The sequence below is a fragment of the Tenrec ecaudatus genome, chromosome 9, assembly GCF_050624435.1.
Source record: "Tenrec ecaudatus isolate mTenEca1 chromosome 9, mTenEca1.hap1, whole genome shotgun sequence".
Lineage (NCBI taxonomy): Eukaryota > Metazoa > Chordata > Mammalia > Afrosoricida > Tenrecidae > Tenrec > Tenrec ecaudatus.
Genome location: NC_134538.1, coordinates 105,706,701 through 105,727,925, shown reverse-complemented (window position 1 = coordinate 105,727,925; position 21,225 = coordinate 105,706,701). Strand labels below are relative to the sequence as shown.

At 42.0% G+C, this 21,225-nt stretch overlaps 1 protein-coding gene across 1 annotated transcript in view; it reads left to right on the top strand.

Annotated features, from left to right (window-relative positions):
* VPS50 (VPS50 subunit of EARP/GARPII complex) overlaps positions 1-19,307 on the top strand; it is a 119,732-nt gene extending 100,425 nt beyond the window's left edge. The window contains exons 23-28 of the mRNA XM_075558403.1: positions 4,222-4,370; positions 6,158-6,254; positions 6,955-7,113; positions 15,338-15,459; positions 16,973-17,162; positions 18,610-19,307. Coding sequence (XP_075414518.1) covers positions 4,222-4,370; positions 6,158-6,254; positions 6,955-7,113; positions 15,338-15,459; positions 16,973-17,162; positions 18,610-18,729 — 837 coding nt within the window. The 3' untranslated portion in view covers positions 18,730-19,307. The remainder of the gene's footprint in view (positions 1-4,221; positions 4,371-6,157; positions 6,255-6,954; positions 7,114-15,337; positions 15,460-16,972; positions 17,163-18,609) is intronic.
* The last annotated feature ends 1,918 nt before the right edge of the window (positions 19,308-21,225 follow it).

Sequence of the window (21,225 nt, the reverse complement as noted above, 5' to 3'; positions counted from 1 at the left end):
GCGAGCAGGCATTCCTGCTTCAGGTGGAGGACCTTTGCCAGGGCCTCTCCACTGCCTTCGTTCTCTGGACGCTAAGACTCTGCAGCAGTAGAGCAGTAGTTTTTGTCTGAGGACTTCACATGCTTTACATGTGGAATTAGTACTCATACTAGTATGCATTGTTTTTTTCCCTTTGATCGCAGGTCCTTGTTTTCTTTAAAGATAGTCTATTAATTTTCTTCACTTCATTAATTCACATTTACGTTGGCAGAGAACATTAATTGACTTCTTGCTGTCTGCTCAATCTATTCTTTGGCCATTAACATAATTTATAGCCTAATCAATTTGGAGTCAACTAAATGGAAGTGGTGTTTTTCCTTCTTATTCTTCTCCATATTAGTTCAAATTTTCGTAAACACTTTATATTTTAAATTTTTTATTAACTTGGCTTTTTCAATCTCTTTTAATATTTACTTCATAAGCCATCACAGTGGTCATAAAAGTGCCACCTGAGATTATCACATAAATTCAACATAAGCTAAGGTGTTTGACACATTAGAGGAAAGGGGTCTCTAATGGAGGATGAATAGAAAAGGAGGATGGGACAGGTGAGAAAGCCTCACCTGTGTGGATTTTTAATTACCCAGTTGCTGGTGCTAACTAAATTGTTTGCTTTAGTGCTTGTGACCAATTTGGAGTCTTTGGATATAAAACATGTCTTTTACATGGGTCCAGAACCATTCCTAAATATTAATTCTCTCGTAGTAAATGGCAGTAAAAGATGAAAAATGTGACTTTTCTGTGAGATAAATGGTTCAGATTTCCTTTCTCCAACTCGTCAGTTTTCCTTTACTTATTGCATTGGGGTCATTGAAGAGCTTTTTCCATTTAGGTGCACACCTAAGCACATAGCATTTATTTCTGCCACCTTGACATTTCTGTGACTCTCCTCCTGTCTTCAAAGATAGTTTCCTGAATGCAAACATACAACTTTAGCCTTTAAGTAGATAATGAGCATAATTTTTCTGCTTGAAATGTCAGCGTTACCTGGAGATCTAGAGAGGCGTCCTCATGAAAGCCATTTAAACTAGAGTAACCAGCTGAGCGAGGGTGCAAAAAGCGCTCTGAGTGAGCTCTTGAGAGCAAAGGGAGACCTCCTCCTCCAGCTGCTCACATGATGTCAAAGTGGGTCAGGCTGTTGCCCCGCCTGTCATACCTGGAAGGAGCCTGGCACCAAGAATTGGATGGGTTGTCTTAATTAATGTTCTGTATTCCACTCTCTGGGTTATAGTAGTCATTGCAATAGCTACACAGAACGCACAAACAAAATGTGATTAAAGGGTTTATTACGGAAGCTAGGTTGTATTGCCAGTGAGAATGCTCAGAAAATTGTTGATCAGAACACCATACAAAGTTCTGTCGGATCTGCTAATTAATGATACTTCTCCAGTGGAAGCCCTAACCCAAAGGCACTCAGTTCAAGCTCCGTGGGGCAGCAATCTCAGCCCCTGAATTAATTTTCCAGAGGCCCCCACTCCAGGAAGCCTCAGCCTGAAGGCACTGTGCTCTTCTCCCTTGGGTCAGCAAGCCCAGCTGCCCCAATTCAGTGCTCAGAGGCATTCCACTCCCCAAGCCACCTCCTGTGCAAAACACGCAACCTCACTTGCTCTCTGGGTTGGGAATCCACCACTCCATTCCGTGCTCTCTGGCTCCTGGTTTTGCTGCTGCCCTGGTATAAAAGCATGATGTAGAATCTAGATATTAATTAATGGAGAGAAATTACTCTTAATATTTCTTCTCATTACCTGAGGGGTTTATCTGTCCTGGATCCCCTGTGTTGCGAGCTCTTATCTGTGCCAGCATACATGTTCAGGTCTAGCCTGATTTGTAAGGTAGAATTGGGGTCATGATACTGGGTGGTGGGGGGGCGAGCATTAAAGAACTAGAGGAAAGTTGTGTGTTTCATTAGTGCTATACTGCATCCTGACTAGCTCATCTCTTCCGTGTAACCCTTCTGAAAGGGCATGTCCAATTGACTACAGATGGGCTTTGGGTCTCCACTCCACCCTCCTCCTCATTCACATCGATAGGATTTGTTTTGAGTCTTTGATGCCTGGTACCTGATCTTATCGACATCTTGTGACCATACAGGCTGGTGTGCTTTTTCCATGTGGGCTTTGTTGCTTTTCAGCTAGATGGCCGCTTGTTTATCTTTAAGCCTTTAAGACCCAGATGCTATATCTTTTAATAGCTTGGCACCATCATCTGTCTTTACCACATGTGCTTATGTACCCATTTTGTCTTCAGTGATATCATCAGGGAAGGTGAGCATCACAGAATACCAGGTTATTAGAACACAGTGTTATTGCATTGAGAGAGTACTTGAATGGAGGCCCAATGTCTGTCAGCTGCCTTAATACTGAACAGATAACTATATGTACACAGACATATTTCCCTATTGTTACATATAAATATACTTCAATATGTACATGCCTGTATTTTGACCTCTTTAAATGTCCTTTGCCTCCTACTCCTTTCTTCTATTTCCTTTTACTTTCCTCCTGTCCTATTATGTTCAGCCTTCATTCAGGTTTCGGTAATTCCTCTTGGCTACATTGCCCTTGATCAAGACCCACCAGGCATCCCATGCCCTCCTTGCCATTGCTTTTAGATCACATGTTCGCTTGTCCCTTGGTTTATTGTCATTCCCCTTCCTTCCCCCACTTCTGCCTCTCCTGTGTCCCCCCAGACCCATCGGACCCATTGTTTTCTCCTCCTGATTGTTTATCCCTCCTATCTTATCTAGATAGACATGCAGCGACAATAATAAACACAAAAGCAAAGCAAAACTTAACAAAAGAAAACAAAACAACAGTAAGAAGCAAGAAAAGAAAACAAACTAACAGCAAGTAAAGAAACGCCTATAAATAGTTCTAGGTTTATCTTTATGAGTGTTTTCCAGTCGCCTGATGGGGTGACATGCCCTGGCCCCAAAGTCTATTTTTGGCATTCCTTTGCGACTTCATTGCTTTGCTCCCCATGTGTTCTGTTGCGCGTCCTTAGTGTTTTGCCCTGGTGTGGTGGGATCAGATCAGGACAATCCCCGCACGGTGTCCAGTGTTGTGCCCGGTAGCATTATGGGTCAGTGAGGGACAGCGTGTCTCATGGTGGGGCTGGGCCCGTGGTGCTCTCTGCAGTGGCTGCTCCAAGCCAGATGTCTTCCTCGGAGCTTGGTGGCCAGGACGTGCTCCACTCTCCTTCCCTCTTCATTTGCTCCTGATCAGAAGCACCCTTCTCCCTGAGCTGCAACTTCAGTGCTGTCCTCTGAAGCACATTCTTTGGGGTGGGTTTGTGTGTGTGTGTGGGGAGGGTGTTGTCTACACGCAGTTGGCATTGGGGCTGGCCCCGCAGACCTAAAGAGTTCAACTTTTTTATGTTTTGCGTTCATTGCTCGATAAGAGCTCAGTAGGAATGAGTGCTCTGTCATAAATTGAGTGAGAACTGGGACATAACTTTAAAACTCTACTAGAGCCCCACTGTTTTGTGTTAAGGGGTCTGTGTCTCTGAAGTCCTAGAGTGTGTGTAGCTCATCTCCTTGGTACTCCCTGCCTGGCATCAGATACCCGGAAAAGTGAATTCATATTGGGAAAGTTGCAATTGAAGCTGGATGGCATAATATCAAAGTAAAATGGAGAAATTTGAAAACAGGTGATCTTTCTTGAGCCTCAAAACAGACTACTTCACTCTGTGGACAACAGTGGTTCACCCTGGTGCAGTGCCAAGGGACCCAGTGCCCTGTACTTTGTTGGACCTCCCTGTTCTCAGTTCACACAGTCATCTTCCTTCCCTCCCTGTGGTCTCCAGGCTTATGCAATACAAGTGCATTCTGCTTCCGTGTGTAACTGCGCTCTAGGTTTAATCAGTTTGGCTGTCAAAGGGTAAGCTCTTTCACTCCCCTTAAAAGTTCTTGAGGGACTTTTCATTGTTGTCTACTTGAAACATTTGTAATTCTTAGAGACTCCTTATCCTGGCCAACTTCAAGTCATGCACAGAAGCATATACTGCCGGACGAATGGTCTCACACCAGGATCATGTTCAATTACAATGAAGAAGGATATTCCAGTATTCTAAAGGATAAAAGCAGGAACAAAGAACTGGAAATAACTATAAATAAAATGTGTGTCAAAACCGCACAATGTATTGCTTTTACATTTGCCATGTCAAGTTATGCTTTTCTCCTAGGAAGTTTCGGCTGATCCCATTGGCCCGCTCACAGCTGCAGAAGAGAGGAAGGAGAAGGTGCCGAGCCCACACCTCAGTCAGCTGGTGGTTTTGACATCAGGGGATACATTGTACGGTTTGGTGGAGAGAGTGGTAGCCACCGAATCCTTGTAAGTTGTTCAAAGCAGTAGTTGCTTTGCCTGAAATATTTGAAAATATTATAAAAGTAGCATTGTGTAATTGGACTTCTAAATGCTTACAGATACCATTTCCAAATATATTATGCACCTCTGAGAATTATTCTAGAATAGCTGACCACTTAATGTTTACACGGAGAAAAAGAAATCTTTGCATTCTGAATCTTTTTTTTTTTTTTGCAACATGACCTTTGCTTTATAAGCATTACATATTTCACACTGAGTATTGATTACAGTTGGGAAACTATGATATGATTTGTTTATTTCTCAGATTCTTTAGAAATCATAGTTATGATTTAATGACCCTCCAAAACCAAACCGACTGCATTGAATTAATTTAGACTTGTATTGGTCCTGTACAGGCTTTCCAAGGCTTCATTCATCATTGTTCCAGAGCCACTGTTGACCTTGAACTACCAAGCTGGCAGTTCACAGTCCACAGCATGCTCAACAGCACCACCAGACCTCCTAGAAGAGTGTTTTTAATCAGTAGCTGTTTAGTGTCAATATGGTTGACCTTGACAGCAGTCAGAGTGCTCCCTGTCTCTCTAAATTCTCCATTTTGATAATGTTTTTTATAGCATATAAGTTCTTCCATAAATGTTAGGCCAATATATGTTGAGAAATTTTTGCATATATGACAAAAAGTAGAGAAAAAAAACCTGTCCCATTACAGAGCAGTTGCAGACTGAGTTTTGCCAGTCAGACACCTCCCACTCCTGCATATTCCAGCCCTACTCATCGGTAGTCAGATGTACGCCTCAGCCAGACGTGCAGTTCACTTGTATTGTGAATGAGCCCTGGTGGCCCGGTGGATAAGTGTGTGGCTGTTAACTGAAAGATTGATGGTTCAGATTCACCAGCAGTCCAAAGGAGAAAAGACTTGACGATCCATCACTGGAAAACTGTATCATCTTTGACCTCTGAGGCAGTGCTACTCCGTTCTCGAGGGTTGCTCGAGGGCCCCATGGCAGGAGAGGGGTTTGTGCTGGACTGTTAACCAGCAGGGGGGCTTCTTGAACCCATCAACTGCTGGAGAAAGGTGAGGCCGTCTGCTCCATGCAAATTTACAATCTTCGAAGCACTTTGGAACAGGTCTACTCTAGTCTGTAGGATCATATGAGTTAGAATTGACTGACAGCAGTGTTTTTATATAGTTGCTTTGAGTCAGTAGATTTAGTGACCCACAATTGCAACATGGCTGAGTTACTCTTGAAAAATATCAGGTGTTAAATCTGTGACTACTAAAACTACTAAAATCTGTTGCCTGTAATTATTATTTTTTAAATTGAAAAAATATATATTTAATGAGATTATTGTCCAGACTATCTTTAAAAAAAATCATTTTATTGGGGGCTCGTACAACTCTTATCACAATCCATACATACATCCATTGTGTCAAGTGCATTTGTACATTTGTTGCCCTCGTCATTCTCCAAACATTTGTCTTATTAAATGGAATGTTTATAAGGTTTTTTTCAAAAGAAATGCAGTCATTTGTTTAACCTCTTGTGTTGTCTGTGCTCATATTAGCTTAGCTCACTTGAAGCCCTCCTTACTCTCTCACCTGAGTTTCCATTCCGCGGTAAGCTCAGGATTCATTACTGTGTAGCTTGTACGTGCGTGCGTGCATCAAGTGGTAGTACAGAAATCGTGTTAAAGTACAAAGTACTCTTATTTGTCAGACATTTTTCTTGAAGGAATTGACAGCCTCTCAACCTTGCCGTTTGTTTATACTGCTGGTTATTTATTCTCCGTAGGGTGTTCTTGGCGGAGCAGTTTGAGTTCCTCCAGCCGCATCTGGATGCCGTGATGCCTGCAGTGAAAAAGCCCTTTCTGCAGCAGTTTTACTCTCAGGTCAGCAGCGGTCTTACGCCTTCAAGCCTGTGAGCACGCTGGCACCGCCACGCTGCTAATCGCCTCCACACGCAGGCAGCAGCATTAGATGTTTGTTCCTTTATCACTAGTGAATTCCTAGGTTCAGCAAATACTTACTGCGCACCTTGTACAAGTTAGGTGCTAAACACACACACACACACACACACGTACGTATGAGCAAATGAGCAAAACCTCAGCCCGACATCAGGGAGATGACTAGTGAGATAGGCTGGAGCCACATAGCCACATATTCTTTCAGCCAGGCATTGTTTCTTGGGTACTGGAAGCGATGCAAAGATTGGAGCAGAGCAGTGTGGGCAGCCCTGTACAGTGCCAGGAAGTGTGACAATTTGACTTGCGATGACAAGTTTCGTAGGCAGGGAGACCAGTGTGGAGGCAGTTTCAGTACTGCAAACGAAAGATGATGGGATCCTGAAGTAGGGTCATGAAAGTGGACACGGAGAGTTGAGAAATACTTGTTAGTGCCTCCAGCCATAGTTCAGTAAATCAGGCTTTGAAAAGAGTCCATAAGTTAAAGCATGAGTCCATGCTTTTATAACTTAAATATCTGAAAGTAGTTTCTTTTATCTTAAATACAGTGTACACTGGGAATCAGGGTGAAATATTCTGTACAAATGCGATATTTTTAGATAGTGATTGTTTTATTACTTTATTTCAGACTGTCTCAACTGCCAGTGAACTGCGCAAACCAATTTACTGGATTGTAGCTGGTAAAGCGATCGATTATGAACAAATGCTGCTCCTGATGGCAAATGTGAAATGGGATGTAAAAGAAATCATGTCACAGCATAACATATATGTAGATGCGTTGTTGAAGGCAAGTACTCTGGGGCTTTGTTAAAAGTCATTCTAGTTAGAGATTTCTTAAGATCGCAGTAGTTCAAAACTAGTGTGATTATCATTATTACCATGTTAGAGCATCATGGTAGTAGCTCCGTATCCTAGATGGAAACAGACTTATTTTCTAAATTTTGTGTTCTTTTGGGTCAAAAAAATACTTTGACTTTTATGTAAGCTTGCTAATTTCTCATGTCTGATTATTGTTAATCTCCATACTGCCATATTAAGTATTCTCCGTAAGCCATGACTCTAGTGACAAGAAGATTATATGTTTAATGAAAAGGTATTGCAGTAGGTTTAACAAGTGTCTTTTTTAAGAGACTGTGCTCCTGAATTACCGCCAAGTACTTTTTTCCCCAGAGATCACATACCTAATACGTTGTGTCTTGTAAACACGCCATTCTGTTTAATGCCCTGCATTTAAAGTTATGTGGAGAAGATTGCTGTTAATTTACAAATAAAGAAATTACCTATCAATAGATATTTATACATCCCCTGGTGTGTGCCAGGGCTGTGTAGTTACAAATTAAGGAACAGGACCACAGGGAACTTATATGCTAGTGTGGGGGAGCACTGACCATACAATGTGATATACGCCAGGTGAGGAACCATACAGACAATGTGATAAACGCCAGGTGAGGAACCATACAGACAATGTGATAAACGCCAGGTGAGGAACCATACAGACAATGTGATATACGCCAGGTGAGGAACCATACAGACAATGTGATAAACGCCAGGTGAGGAACCATACAGACAATGTGATATACGCCAGGTGAGGAACCATACAGACAATGTGATAAACGCCAGGTGAGGAACCATACAGACAATGTGATATACGCCAGGTGAGGAACCATACAGACAATGTGATAAACGCCAGGTGAGGAACCATACAGACAATGTGATATACGCCAGGTGAGGAACAGTACAGACAATGTGATAAACGCCAGGTGAGGAACCATACAGACAATGTGATATACGCCAGGTGAGGAACAGTACTGAGTCGGGGGCAGGGTGGGGAGTACCAACAGAATGGGTGAGAATGGGTGGAAGAGAGGGATACCATTTATTTGCTGTGTCAGAGAAGATCTCTGATAAAATGACAGTTGAATAGAGGATTGAAGGAAGCTAGGGGATGAGGCATGTAGCTCTTTGGGGTGACAAAAGCAGATCAGAGAAAAATGTCCACAACCTTCAGAAAAATTTTCTTGTTAATTTTTGTCAGGGACCAGGGAAATTGTATTTTCTTGAATTCGTTGTCATTTACTCACTTTCTTAACTGCTACGCCTAACAATGACTAACTAGTAGCCTGGCCTTTTGAAGACCAGTAAACAAACGAGGAGCTTCCCAGAGGTAGCAGCGGAGTGCCATCGTGTAGGGACGAGAGTGTCAAGATCAGTTGCAGTGTCTGGGCGTGTGTGTCGTGAGGGTGTGCTGGAGCTGCCACAAATTGAAATATTGGGAAGAAGAAATATGTCTTAACCCCCTAGGAGATTTCAGTACTGGATTTTAGTTGGGAATATGGAGCTCCCTCGAATATGGAGCTCCCTCTATACTCTGCTACTAGCTGAAGGGTTGGCAGTTTGAACCCACCAAGAGGGACTTCGCAAGCTGATACATCATCCCCTTTGTGACCTGGTTCCAAAAGGTCCTTGACAACCCTAAAGGAGCAGTTCTGTGACAGCAGTTATGTGAGAATGTGAGGAGACCTTGCATTGGTATTTACTCAGTGGTAACTAACAATGTGTGATTGAAAAGATAAAGTAACCAATAATTGACATTTCTGTGTTTTGTATTGTTTTCAAAAAGTTTATTACTTTTTATGACACCAAACCATTGCTAATCATAGCTGTGCAAGAAAGGAAAAAAGACTGTACTCAGTGAACACATATAGTAGAAGGACCCTCTCCTTCAGTTATTCTTTATTCCAAAAAATAGTTTATAAGAAATATTTTTCAGATTGTTAACTTGAACCCAATTCATAGCACCTTAAGACCTTCTTTCATAAAGGCTTATTAGTAATAACTTTTGATCTATCTATAACTTACCCCAATGCAGAATTTTAGATGAGAGCAGCCTGTTCCATTGAGAAGAATATTAAATACAATGCCGTGGTGTCGATGATTTGGGTTCTTTGTTTTGTGGTTACCACCAATTCACTACATTAACTGCTTTCATCACCTCCCACCCCACCCCCAGAATGTGGGTAATGTTCACTTAGCCACGTTGTATTCAAGCCACCAAATCAGACAAGTGGCAACCTGATTCAAATTTTGCAATGATTTCTTTCTTTAACTCTATCATGATTCTCACAGTTCTCTTCTTACTCTATTGCTAGTATCACTAACTTTCTTTGGAGCCATGGTCACAATATTTTACGCAAATGAAGTGCAAAACAGGCACAATCATGAACATTTGGATGCACTAACCACAGGTGCTGTGTGCTGTAGGAGCTAGAGGGCCACTAAGGCGGAGGCTTCTCCCCTTTGTGTCCAGGCGAGATGTTGCATGCATGACTCACTCTTGGCCTGTGCAGATTTTTCAAGTTGAATTTTCAGTTCGGCTATCCTATACAGTTACAAACACCGAGCAGCTTCTTTTCGAACTTGGCTGTAGGGAAGTTTGACCTTGGAGCTGTTTAACAACCAAGGTTTCACAGTAAAGCCTTTTATTCATTGAACTCCAGGCTCTCTTGATTACTGGATTTAGCAGTCAAATCAGTGGGATACTATTGGATGTAAAGTACGTTTAACTTTATAAGAAAATATTAATAAAAATTTATATTATGACTCTTGAAATTCAAAGTAGAATTTACTGTGGTGAGTATATAAATGCAGTAGCAAATATTGTTGCTCTTTGAAATTCATGAAATGAAACAACCGATGTAAAGCATTTATTTTAACTGTTGTTTATATAGGTAAGCTTAATGGTTATCACTGTTCTGTCTGTTTGCCCTACTGTGGTGGCACACATGTCTCTATGATGGAAGTTATGCCACTAGTATTTCAAATACTAGCAGGATCACCTTGGTGGAAGGTTCCCGCTGAGCTTCCAGACTAAGACAGACTGGGATGGTCTGGTTTAAAATCAGGAAAGATCTGTGTCGTGGTTATATCCTTTTACCATACTCATTAATCTTTATAAGGAAAAAATTCAATATAATTGCACTCTATAAAAAAGAATGTGACTAATTTTGAAGGAAGGTTCTTTAACAACCTGTAATATACATATAACATATCCTTGCCTACTGAAACCAAAGACTAAATACTACCATCTTCACAATGAATTACACCTCAACATAAAGAGAACAAAAATCCTCCTAAGTGGACTGATGAACAACACCATAGGAAATGAAGAATATGTTGAAGTTGTTAAGAGTTTCATTTTCCTTGGCTCTAAAGTTAAGGCTCATGGAAGCAAAGTCACAAAATCAAACGAGGCACTGCACTAGGCATATCTCCTGCAAAGACCTTTATGAAGTGTTAGGAAGCAAAGATGTCAATTTGAGTGCTGTGGTATGCCTGACCCAAACCATGGTATTTTCAGTTACATCATGTGTAAGTAGAAGTAGGAGAATGACTAAGGAAGCCCCAAGAAGAATTGATTCTTTTTAATGATGGTGTTGGTGAAGACACTGAGCATTCCATGGACTGCCAGAAAAACAAACAAATCTGTCTGGAAGAAGTACAATCAGGATGCGCTGTAGAGGCAAGGTTGGCAAGATTTCATCTCACCACTTGGGACATGTTTTTAGGTAGGATCAGTTCCTAGAGAAGGACATCATCATTGGGCTAAGTCAGAGGCTCAGTAAAAAAGAGGAAGATCCTCAACTGCACAAGACTTCTTTAAAGTATTGAAGAACAAGGATGTTCCTTTTAGGACTAAGGTGCACCTGGCCTATGCCATGAACAATTTCTGTCAACTCATTTTCATGTGAAAGACAATGAATAAGGAAAACCCAAGAAGATACATTTAAGTAATGGTATGGGCGAAGAATATTGAAAATACCTGGACTGACAGAAGAAGAAATAAATCTGTTTTGGAGGAAATATAGCCCTAAGTGAGGATGGACAGATGGCATAGGAGCAGGCAATATCCCACTCTGTTGTGCATAGATAGCATTGCTGTGGGTTGGAACCAGTATGAGACCATGTAACCACAGCTCTATATTTTCAGCTAAAACAAGGCTAAGGGCTGACTGTGGAACAAATCACTAATTGCACATATTTAAGTATAGGTTAAAGTTGGAGAAAAGAAAAGCAAGTTCACAAGAACCAAAATACAACCTTGAGTATACCCCCCCCTGAATTTTGAGAGCATCTGAAGAATAGATTTGAATCATCGAACAATGGCAGTTACATAATCTCCTGTTAATTTGAATGACGGGGGTGGGGTGGGTGGAGTCTAGCCTATCAGTGAAGTCATAGCCAATGATCCCTCTTTGTGGGCATGGCCTTCTCCTGTCTTCCTCCCTGGAGGCGGGACACACACTCTGCTACACATTCCTTTTGGCAAGCCACATGGAGCTATGCTGATGGCAGCCAGAGCCCTGGAGCTGGAGCAGCCTGTGGAGTCTCATGCCAACACTGAGATGCTTGCCACTTTTCACCCACTGGCCTGTGATCTTCCTGCATTCTGCATCATTGCATGTGTTGCCTGAATCTGAAGAGGAATTTATAGACTAGTATCAGATATAAGGGCTAATATTGGACTTAAGGACTTGATCTGGACTGGACTGGGATGTCTGACCGATGCATAATTACTTTATGGTATAAAGTTCTCTCACATATATATGAGTGTCTCTAGATTTGTTTCTCTGATCTATCCAGACTAACACAACACTAATGACAGAAGACTTGACAAGCTGTTGGAGCATATTAAGAACTTCAACAAGAAGAATGCAAAAATCCATTAAAAAAGGAGAGAAATGATCAAAAAGGATGTTTGAAGAGACTTAAAATCTGTTCTTGATTATAGAGTAGCTAAAGCAAATTGCAGAAAAGAATGAATTTTACTTCATTTGAGTGAGTTACATAAGAGTGAACAGAAGATTTCAAACACCAGTGTGCGAAGGTAAATTATAGTGAAATGTGCACAGACTTAGAGTTAGAAAACCAAAACTGAAGAGCACACTCCACATATCTTAAGTTGAAAGGAGTGGAAAAAAATTTCCAGCCTGAATTGTAATATTGAAAGATAATATGTGAAAAATAGTAAATGATGCAGGAAGCATCAAAACAAGATAGACGAACTACACAGAGTCATGGTATCAAAAGGAACTGGTACGCCATCAACCATTTCAACAGGTGTCTTATAATCAAGGACCAGTGGTTCTGAAGGAAGAATTCCAAGCTGCACTGAAAGTATTAGGGCAAAAAACAAGGCTACAGAAATCGATGGAATACCAATTGAAATGTTTCAACAAGCTGGTGAAGTACTGTAAGCATGCACTTGTCTATGTCCAACTAACTGGCAGAGATTTATGTGTATACCAAAGAAAGGTGTGCTTGTCTGGGCAGACTAGAGAAACAAATTCATGGAGACTCATATATAAAAGGAAAGAGCTTTATATCAAAGAGTAATTGTATATTGAGAAAGCAGACCAGATCAAGTCTCTAAGTCTGAAATTAGCCCATCTGTTGGATACCAGTCTATGAATCCCTCTTCAGAGTCACGCAACACATGAATGCAGGAAGATCTCAGGCCAGTGAGTGTAAAATCTTGTGGCTCCAGTGGCAGTGGAAGCCACTCATGTCCGCGCTGGCGTGGGTCTCCACGTGGCTCCTCCAGCTCCAGGGCTCTGACTCCATCAGGGCAACTCCGCGTGTCTTGTCAACAGGAATGTCTCACGGAGAGTGTATCTGGCCTCCAGTGAACTATTTATCTCCTTAGGGCCTCCAAATAAGGTCAAGCTGCAGCCTGATTGACAGGCTAGACTCCACCCCCTTTGACAGGAGATTATGTAACTGCCACAAAAGGTGATTCAGTGAAGTGTGGACATTACAGAAGAATCTCATTACTATCGCATGCAAGCAGAGTTTTGCTGCAGATCTTTTAATAACTGTTAGAGCAGCGCATCTACAGGGAACTGCCATCAATTCAAGCCAGATTCAGACACGGACATGGACAAGGGACATCACTGCTGATGTCAGATGGAGCTTCGCTCCAAGCAGAGAATCCCAGAAAGATGTTTACTTGTGTGTTACTGACCAAGTGAAAGCATTTGACTGAAGCACAACGAAACTGTGGATAGCACTGAGAAGAGTGGGAATTCCCAAACACTTCCTTGTGCTCATGATGACGGAGCAAGAGGCGCTTGTGCGCAGAACAAGGAAATACCGCATGGTTTACAGTCAGGAAAGGTGCTCACTTGAGTTATGTCCTCCCACCATAGTTACTCAATCTCTGTCTGAAGCAAATAACAATAGAAGCTGAACTATATGAAGAAGAAGGCGAGGTCAGTGTTGGAGGAAGGTTTACTAACAACTGTGTTCTATATGCAGATGACACAACTTTGGGAAATTTAGGAGGACTTGAAGCACTTGCTCATGAAGATCAAGGAGTGCAGTTTTTAATATGGATTGCAACTCAATGTAAAGAAACCCAAATCCCCACCACTGGCAATAGATATTATGATGATAAGTGGAGAAGTGATTGAAATTGTCAAGGATTTCCTCTTGCTTAGATCTATAATCAATGCTTCTGGGAGCAACAGTCAAGGCATTAAATGGCTGCTTGCACTGGGCAAATCTGCTGCATCGGACTTCTTTAAAGCGTTGAAGAGCAGAGGTCACTTTGAGAACTAAGGTGCCCCTGACCCCCGCCATGATGTTTTCACCCTCCTCGTAAGCATGTGAAAGTTGGACGGTGAATAAGGAAAGCTGAAGAATAGACGCCTGTGAATTACAGCGCTGCTGAAGAGTATTGAAAGTCCTAGCAACTGCCAGAGGACCAAACAAATCTGCCCTGGAAGTATAACCAAAATGCTCCTTAGAAGCCAGGAAGTTAAGATTTAGCCTCTCGTACATCAGCATGTTACCAGGGGAGAGCAGTCCATGGAGAAGCACATCAGGCTTGGTAAAAGAGAGGGCAGTGGAAGATAAGAGTCCCCTGGGCTGCAACCATGGGCTCCACCTCAATGATCACAGTGAGGATGGGGGAGGACCACGCAGGGTTTCATTTCAGTGGGCGAACAGTTGACAGCAGCTAACAGCCACAGACCAACAGCAAACGTAGCCAATCCAATATCCGCTCCCTTCATAATCAGACAAAAGGAACTAACTGTCCAATAGGTTAGCAAGGAAAACTGTTCTTTAGGAAATCGCACCGAGGTTAGGCTCACACAGTTACCATTATGTGCTGACTTGGCAAGTGATAATGACAGCAGCCCCCCAACCCCCGCCTCCCTGAGTGTCATCAGTACATTTTGCTAACTATCATAGAGCTTCTCTGTTCTGCAGCTGAAGAAAAATGCCCTTTAAACTCTAAGCTGCTTGAAATACACCATCTAGGAAGCGTTAAGCCAACAGTATTAATTTTTTTATAAATGAATATATTTAGGTCATGAATACATTTATTGAAAGGTGAGCCATCTGCTACTCCAAGTGATTATTAGAGCCATCTGAATTGGTCCTGTATTTTTATTTTTAGTTCAATGGTATGTTATTAACAAATATTTAAATGGTCATTTTTCTGTAGGAGATAAGATTTTATTGTTTATGTTTGTTCCCCCCGTGATGACTTTTGAATCCGTGTGTAATGGTTTGTTTACTTTTCTAGAATGTTGAGTAAAGAATGGTTTGTCAGATTCTTCCCTTAAGGGGTTTAGCCATAATTTACAATCACTTCACTGTGAGTTGAAATCTTATTAAAACATTTTTATAAGCTGAGTTTCTTGAAAGGAATTTTAAAGTCATGTCAGATTATTCAGCTCTTTTAGAAACATTTGGACGTTGTTAACATTGTATAATTAACTAATGACACTTATTTCTTTTGAAAGAAAACGTAGTGTTCACTGTTTCTCAACATAACGTTTTCAAAGTGGTATCCCTTTTCTTAAGCGATCACACTAAATTCAAATTATCTTTGACATTATCTTTTTTTTTTATTCTGAGTGGTTCTAATTTTTCCTCTTTAGTGAAAAATCAATGTGGCATTATAATGATGTTTTTACAGGGGTATGCTTTTTTGTCTTCTTTAGGAATTTGAACAATTTAATAGGAGGTTGAATGAGGTTTCTAAGAGAGTTCGGATACCTTTGCCTGTGTCTAATATACTTTGGGAACATTGTATTCGACTCGCTAATCGAACTATTGTGGAAGGGTAAGTTTTTCGCGAAAGCAATATTTGGTCACATGGGTCACCGGTTCATCACAGTAGCAAAATTGCAGTTATGAAGTAGCAATGAAAATAATCTATGGTTTGGGGGGGGGGGGCGGTCACCACAATGTGAGGAGCTGTATTAAAGGGTTGCGGCATTAGGAAGGTTGAGAACCACTGGGTTATAACATCCAAAACACAAGTAACAAATAATAATTCATTGGACATATCCCTGAAAAGTAAAACATCTCTCTCAGTCTAGGCACTCTGACCTAGACTTGCACTTCAGTTGAATTTTCATACTTCCTCTGATCTGATTTCTCTTTAGTTTTTGATAGTTATTTTTAAAGACATTTTGGAAAGGAGGAAGGTAATCATGACAGGCTGACACCTATCTATTGAAACAAATGGTATGACCTATTGCAAAACAGCTCTGTGTCAACAGTCATGATTAAACTGTATTTTTAGTAACTTTTTAATAGAAAAGTTTATGATATGTGTTACATTTCCTTATAGCTTTACATTTCTTAAAATTTTGAGGCAAATTCCTTTACATTGAAATTTCTCTGTTTACCTTATATACTTGTGTATAAGCCGAGTTTTTGAGCACATTTTTTTATGCAGTGTTTAAGTCATGCCGAAGCTGGGTCCTAAGCACCTTCACGGGGGGGCAGGAGCAGGCGTGGCAACAACTCCTCGTCGGCATCTCCAAGTAGTTGTCTAGCAAGCCGGACAAAGGGTTTGTAGCTTTGGGGCAGAAATGTCGTCGTCCGGAAGGTTCTTCTTTCTGTGGAAGACAGTGGATTTTGCCTTGACTTCCACGTCCTTAATCCTCATGTGGTTGCCACACAACACAATGAGTCCGTTCTCGGACACTTGACCCAGACCCCTCTGCTGGTTGGGTGCCTTCTTGTAAGGAACCCTGGGGACCAGGTGGAACATTCTAGGGGCTCCCTGGGCTTAGATATAGACTCTCGCAGTCCTCCACATTTTTTCTTGATCCGCTGTGTCCCACACGTTGGATTTAATTAAGGTCCTTCTGTTCGTATTGAACACAATGGGATTCACCAGTCACATGATGTATAACAGATGATGTGTCCAGAACCACCATCACTCACCTGTGCCGGTTTGCCCTGGACTTGGGCGACCTTTGTGATGAATCTTCCAGCAGCGTTTCCAGGCCGCGTCTGACTTGATGATTCTGGACAGCCAGATGAACTGGACAACTAGTTAAACATTCTTTCAGACCCTTGGCCATAGGAGCGGTAGTCCCTGGAAAGACAAGTCACCTTCGAAGAGACCCGGTCTCTGCCTTGCCAGTGAGAAATAAACTGGCTCCTGAGTGACAGACCTTGAACACAGCCCTTCCTCCACTAGCCTCTTGTTTCTGGAGAATCTGCTAAGTAGAGGTTTACAGAAAGGACCAAGTGTTCAGTTGTATGATTGGATTTGTTTTAAATACCTAAAGGTTTATTTTTATAATCGTGCCATCTTTTACTGTTATCATGTATCTTAGATATGCCAACGTCAAGAAATGTAGTAATGAGGGTCGTGCCTTGATGCAATTGGATTTTCAGCAGTTTTTAATGAAACTTGAGAAACTAACAGATCTCAGACCCATTCCAGATAAGGAATTTGTGGAAACGTACATCAAAGCCTACTACCTGACTGAGAATGACATGGAACGCTGGATCAAAGAGCACAGGGTAAGAGCCGGAGCAGAGCTGTGTTCAGTTTCCAATCAGCTTCTTGTGTGACTGGGATAGCTATTTTATTCAAACTCCTGAGAGTGTAATGTGAAGATGAGTTTTTCTGGTTTTGCTTCAGTTATTTAGGCCAGTTCTTTGCCATGTTCAGCTTGTACAGCACCCTTTACCTGGGTAAATCCTTGTGACCCCTAGTGGTATTTATTCTATGATGACTGTGTTGTAGTAAAACACTGAAGGCTTAACGTCCAAATGTATCCAAGACAGCAATGTTGGAAACCTTGTACCCACTCAGCAGGCGCTGCATGTACCCTTCACAGACGTTGGCTGCATTCTGAGTTGCATCGCTCGCCCTGTTTTTCTGAGTTGTTCCTCCTTCGTGAGCCCACTGCCCCCTAAGGTCCCTGGCTACCCTTGCCGGTTGCAGTTGTCAATCCGATGCAATGTGTACCCATTGGCGTTGAGTTCATTCTGGCTCACGGTAGCCCGATGGGACAGAGGGAACTACTCCCCAGGGTTTCCATAAGTCTGTATGGAAGTGGACAGCCGCATACTGCTCTCATGTCGAGCCTTTTTAACAGAGCACAAGACGCAAGGCAGACATTTTGGGGGGCTATTTTTGGTTTCCGTTTTAAAGATATTGTCAGGGTGAATCATCAGGGGAGTGTATTCAGCCCTTGGCACCATGGAGGGTAGATAGATGAACCCCTGACATGATTGTCTGAAATGATCGGAACCTTAAGCTACAAACATCCCCTCAGACCTCATTAAAACGAGACAGAAGTCCGGCTTAACTGTACACATTCTCTGCCCTGAATGATTACACCCTTCTAAGAACTCTGTGTATGGGATCAGAAGATTAGGTAAGAAACTTAGTGGGCCAACTGAGGCCATGTCAGTGGGGAAGAAACAATTCAGAAAAGGAGGGTGGAGGTGATGCACAACCCACAGAATGTAATCAATGGCCGTGGATTGGAAATGTTCCAAAGCAAGAAAACATTTCATCTGGGGCTTTCTGATGATATTTTTAAAATTTCATACCTGAAGTGTTTACCCATGCAGAGTGCCAGAAAATACTTATGTGGTAGCACATTTGAAATGTGAAATGTCAGTGTATTTTGATAATTTACAACATAAAGCTATCACAGGAGCAATGTAAAGTGTGCGATCCTCAAAAATCATAAAATCCTGAGCATGCTGGATTACATAGCGACCCAGAAACAGATTTTTACTGCTGCCTGCTTTGATTCGATACCACTTTTTTATCGCCCATTTTTACATCCCAGTTACCACAGTGTCTTCCATGGCCCAACTCCATCTCCCCGTGCTGTTCACTGAACTGTAATGCTCCTGGTCATCCACTGGTAGCTTGACCCGTTCTTGCAGGGCAGGGAGCAGGTGACATGTATTTTGATGCACTGCTTTTGGACCTCCTCTCTCGGAACAGGAGTATTCTACAAAGCAGCTGACCAATCTGGTGAATGTTTGCTTGGGATCCCATATCAATAAGAAAGCAAGACAGAAACTCCTGGCAGCTATAGACGATGTGGACAGACCGAAAAGATAATGAGCGTGGCTCTCCTTCCTCCTGGCATGGGTCGTCCCTGACGTGTACGTTTCCGTGCATTAGTGACTACTGTCTGCTAAGAAACGTGTGCATGCTCTTTCCACCCGGGAAACGGAGACCATCTAAGCTTGTGTATATTTTCAAATGACTTTCACGTTCTCTAGTCCCTTCACTTCCACTTCTGACCTGAAATGAAATGATTGCTCCATTGTAACTATTGTTAAGTGACTTCAGTGATGATATTTTACAGAAGAATATATGTTAAATCTGAAATTAGAAGGAACAGTGACTTAGTGCATATTCCTGGGAAGTGTTTGGAGGAAGCATTTCGATGAAAAGATGTTGGCATTATCCTACCCTCTGAACTTTGGGCTTAATAACCATAATATTAGAGGGTAATGTACAGTATCTCCTAATTATGAGCCCTGCATGCGCATTAAAAATGTGTGTTGACAAAATAGTTGAAAATTCAGTATGTTGTCTGTGTTTATAAATGTGAGTTTATGTCAGAATTCATTTGGTCATAATCAAAGTGACCATAATGGTGACATTTTAATAAAGATTATGCTGTAATATGACCAGGCTATGTGAGTGTGCTTTCGACGTGTTTTCTAATATGGCAGGCAGATTTCATGAAGTAATAGTTGATTGATTGATTTTTACTTAATTTTTTATGGGGTGTACTGATTTTAGTGATCTTCTATCCTGAAACCAGTGGTGAAATGACATTTCATTGAGTGTGCATCTTCATTCACATCCTGAGTAACACACAGTAGGATGTTTGTGGTATTTTCTGTTTAAAAATATGGACATTTTTCATCCCAGCTATTCTCTCTTTGAATTCATCTGTCTAAGATTCAGTGAAAGAAATGTCCATTATTCAAGCATATGTTCGGGGTCATATGTGCACCTCTTCAGAACACTAGCATTGTATGGGATGTAAAACGATGTGAGGTTGGCCAGTGATCACTTTGGAGCTCCGTCTTTGGTAACTGGGTACCGCCAAAGTTCCTTCCTGAACATGGGTGACGTGAAGACCAATTTCCCATGCACTCCTCAAAACTGCCCGAAAAAGGACTTTTTGTCCATTTTCCCCCTAGTTGGACAATGAAAGACATTTAAGCTTGTATGGTATTAGTCCAGTGAGGACTGCACCTCATGCACCAGGGGGTACCCCCCAAAAGCTGGAACCGCCCCCCTCCCCCCACCAAGCGATGTATTTAGCTGTTTTACAAAACAACTTGATGACCTTCAGAGCACTCCACTGAGTACAGCTGTCAGATCTGTGGCCCCACGCTCGGACATGCGTCCCACACTCATCTCTGCATGGCTGACAGACAGCACCGCCCTTGGGTGTCCTTGCTGCTCTTCACCTTGTCTCTGTCTTCAGATCACCGTCCTTTCATGTCCCTCTTCACCCGTGAAGACAACAAGAAGTCGCATGGCAAGTTGTCAGGTGAGTAAGGTGTGTGGGGCAAGAGAGGCATGCTGCTTTCTGCCAACAGCTGGCACCCTGAGATGGCAGTGTGAGCGGGTGCATGGTGTGGTGGCAAAGCCAGTCCCCCCTCTGCCATAAATCAGTCCTTTATTGTTACGCACTGTTGCGCAATCTATACTGAACCTGTGCATAGAAAGCTTGATGAACATTAGGACCTGGTGGAAAGAACTTCCAATGTACGACAAGTCGACATTTTTGTCTGTTTACGACGATGGATGGTCACAAAGAGGTTTGTCATTACTCAACATTTCACCTCTTGAAATGAGAAAACCACTCATACGCTTGAGTTTTTCCCATAGCACTGTCCTTGTAATCTTTGGTCGACATCACAACAGTTTCTGTGGCATTTTTCCTGAGCAGGAGACAAAATTTCACAGCTGCACGCTGTTCTCTGAAATCAGCCATCACAAAAAATGAGGTCTAAGTGAAACTGCTTTTATGAAAAAATTCACTGTGGCCAGAAAGAACCTTCCCATGCGATGCCACTGTGCATGCTAACTCGGAGCAAGTTGCTAAATGCTTGTCTAATGGGGAAAATGTGTACTATGAAAACTCCGCCCCACCCAGCAAAATTACATTTTGGGGCTGGGGTGCCCCTCATATTACATCGGTAGCTTGTGGAATCCTGTAGCACCTCATAAGAAACAAGCCTGATGTTCTATGCCTCTTCTTGTAATTGAAGTGTGGGCAGAGAGCACAGAGCTGTGTGTGATTAGGCAGGTGGTGAGACACTGGCTCCAATGGTCCTTTACATGTGTTATCAATGTAATATTGACAATAAAACATCTGCCTTCTAAAAAGGTGTGAGTTTGGTTCCATTTTGATCTACCTGTAGCATGTATATGTATATATATATATGGTAGATTCTGTATGAAGCCATTATGTGTAGGCAGTCACTTGAAGAAAACCTGAAATCAACGTGGTCCTCATGTTTCAATCATAGACTCAGCTGGGTGTGTGAAGAGCTAATCAGTTCCTCTGTGTGACTCAGTTGATGA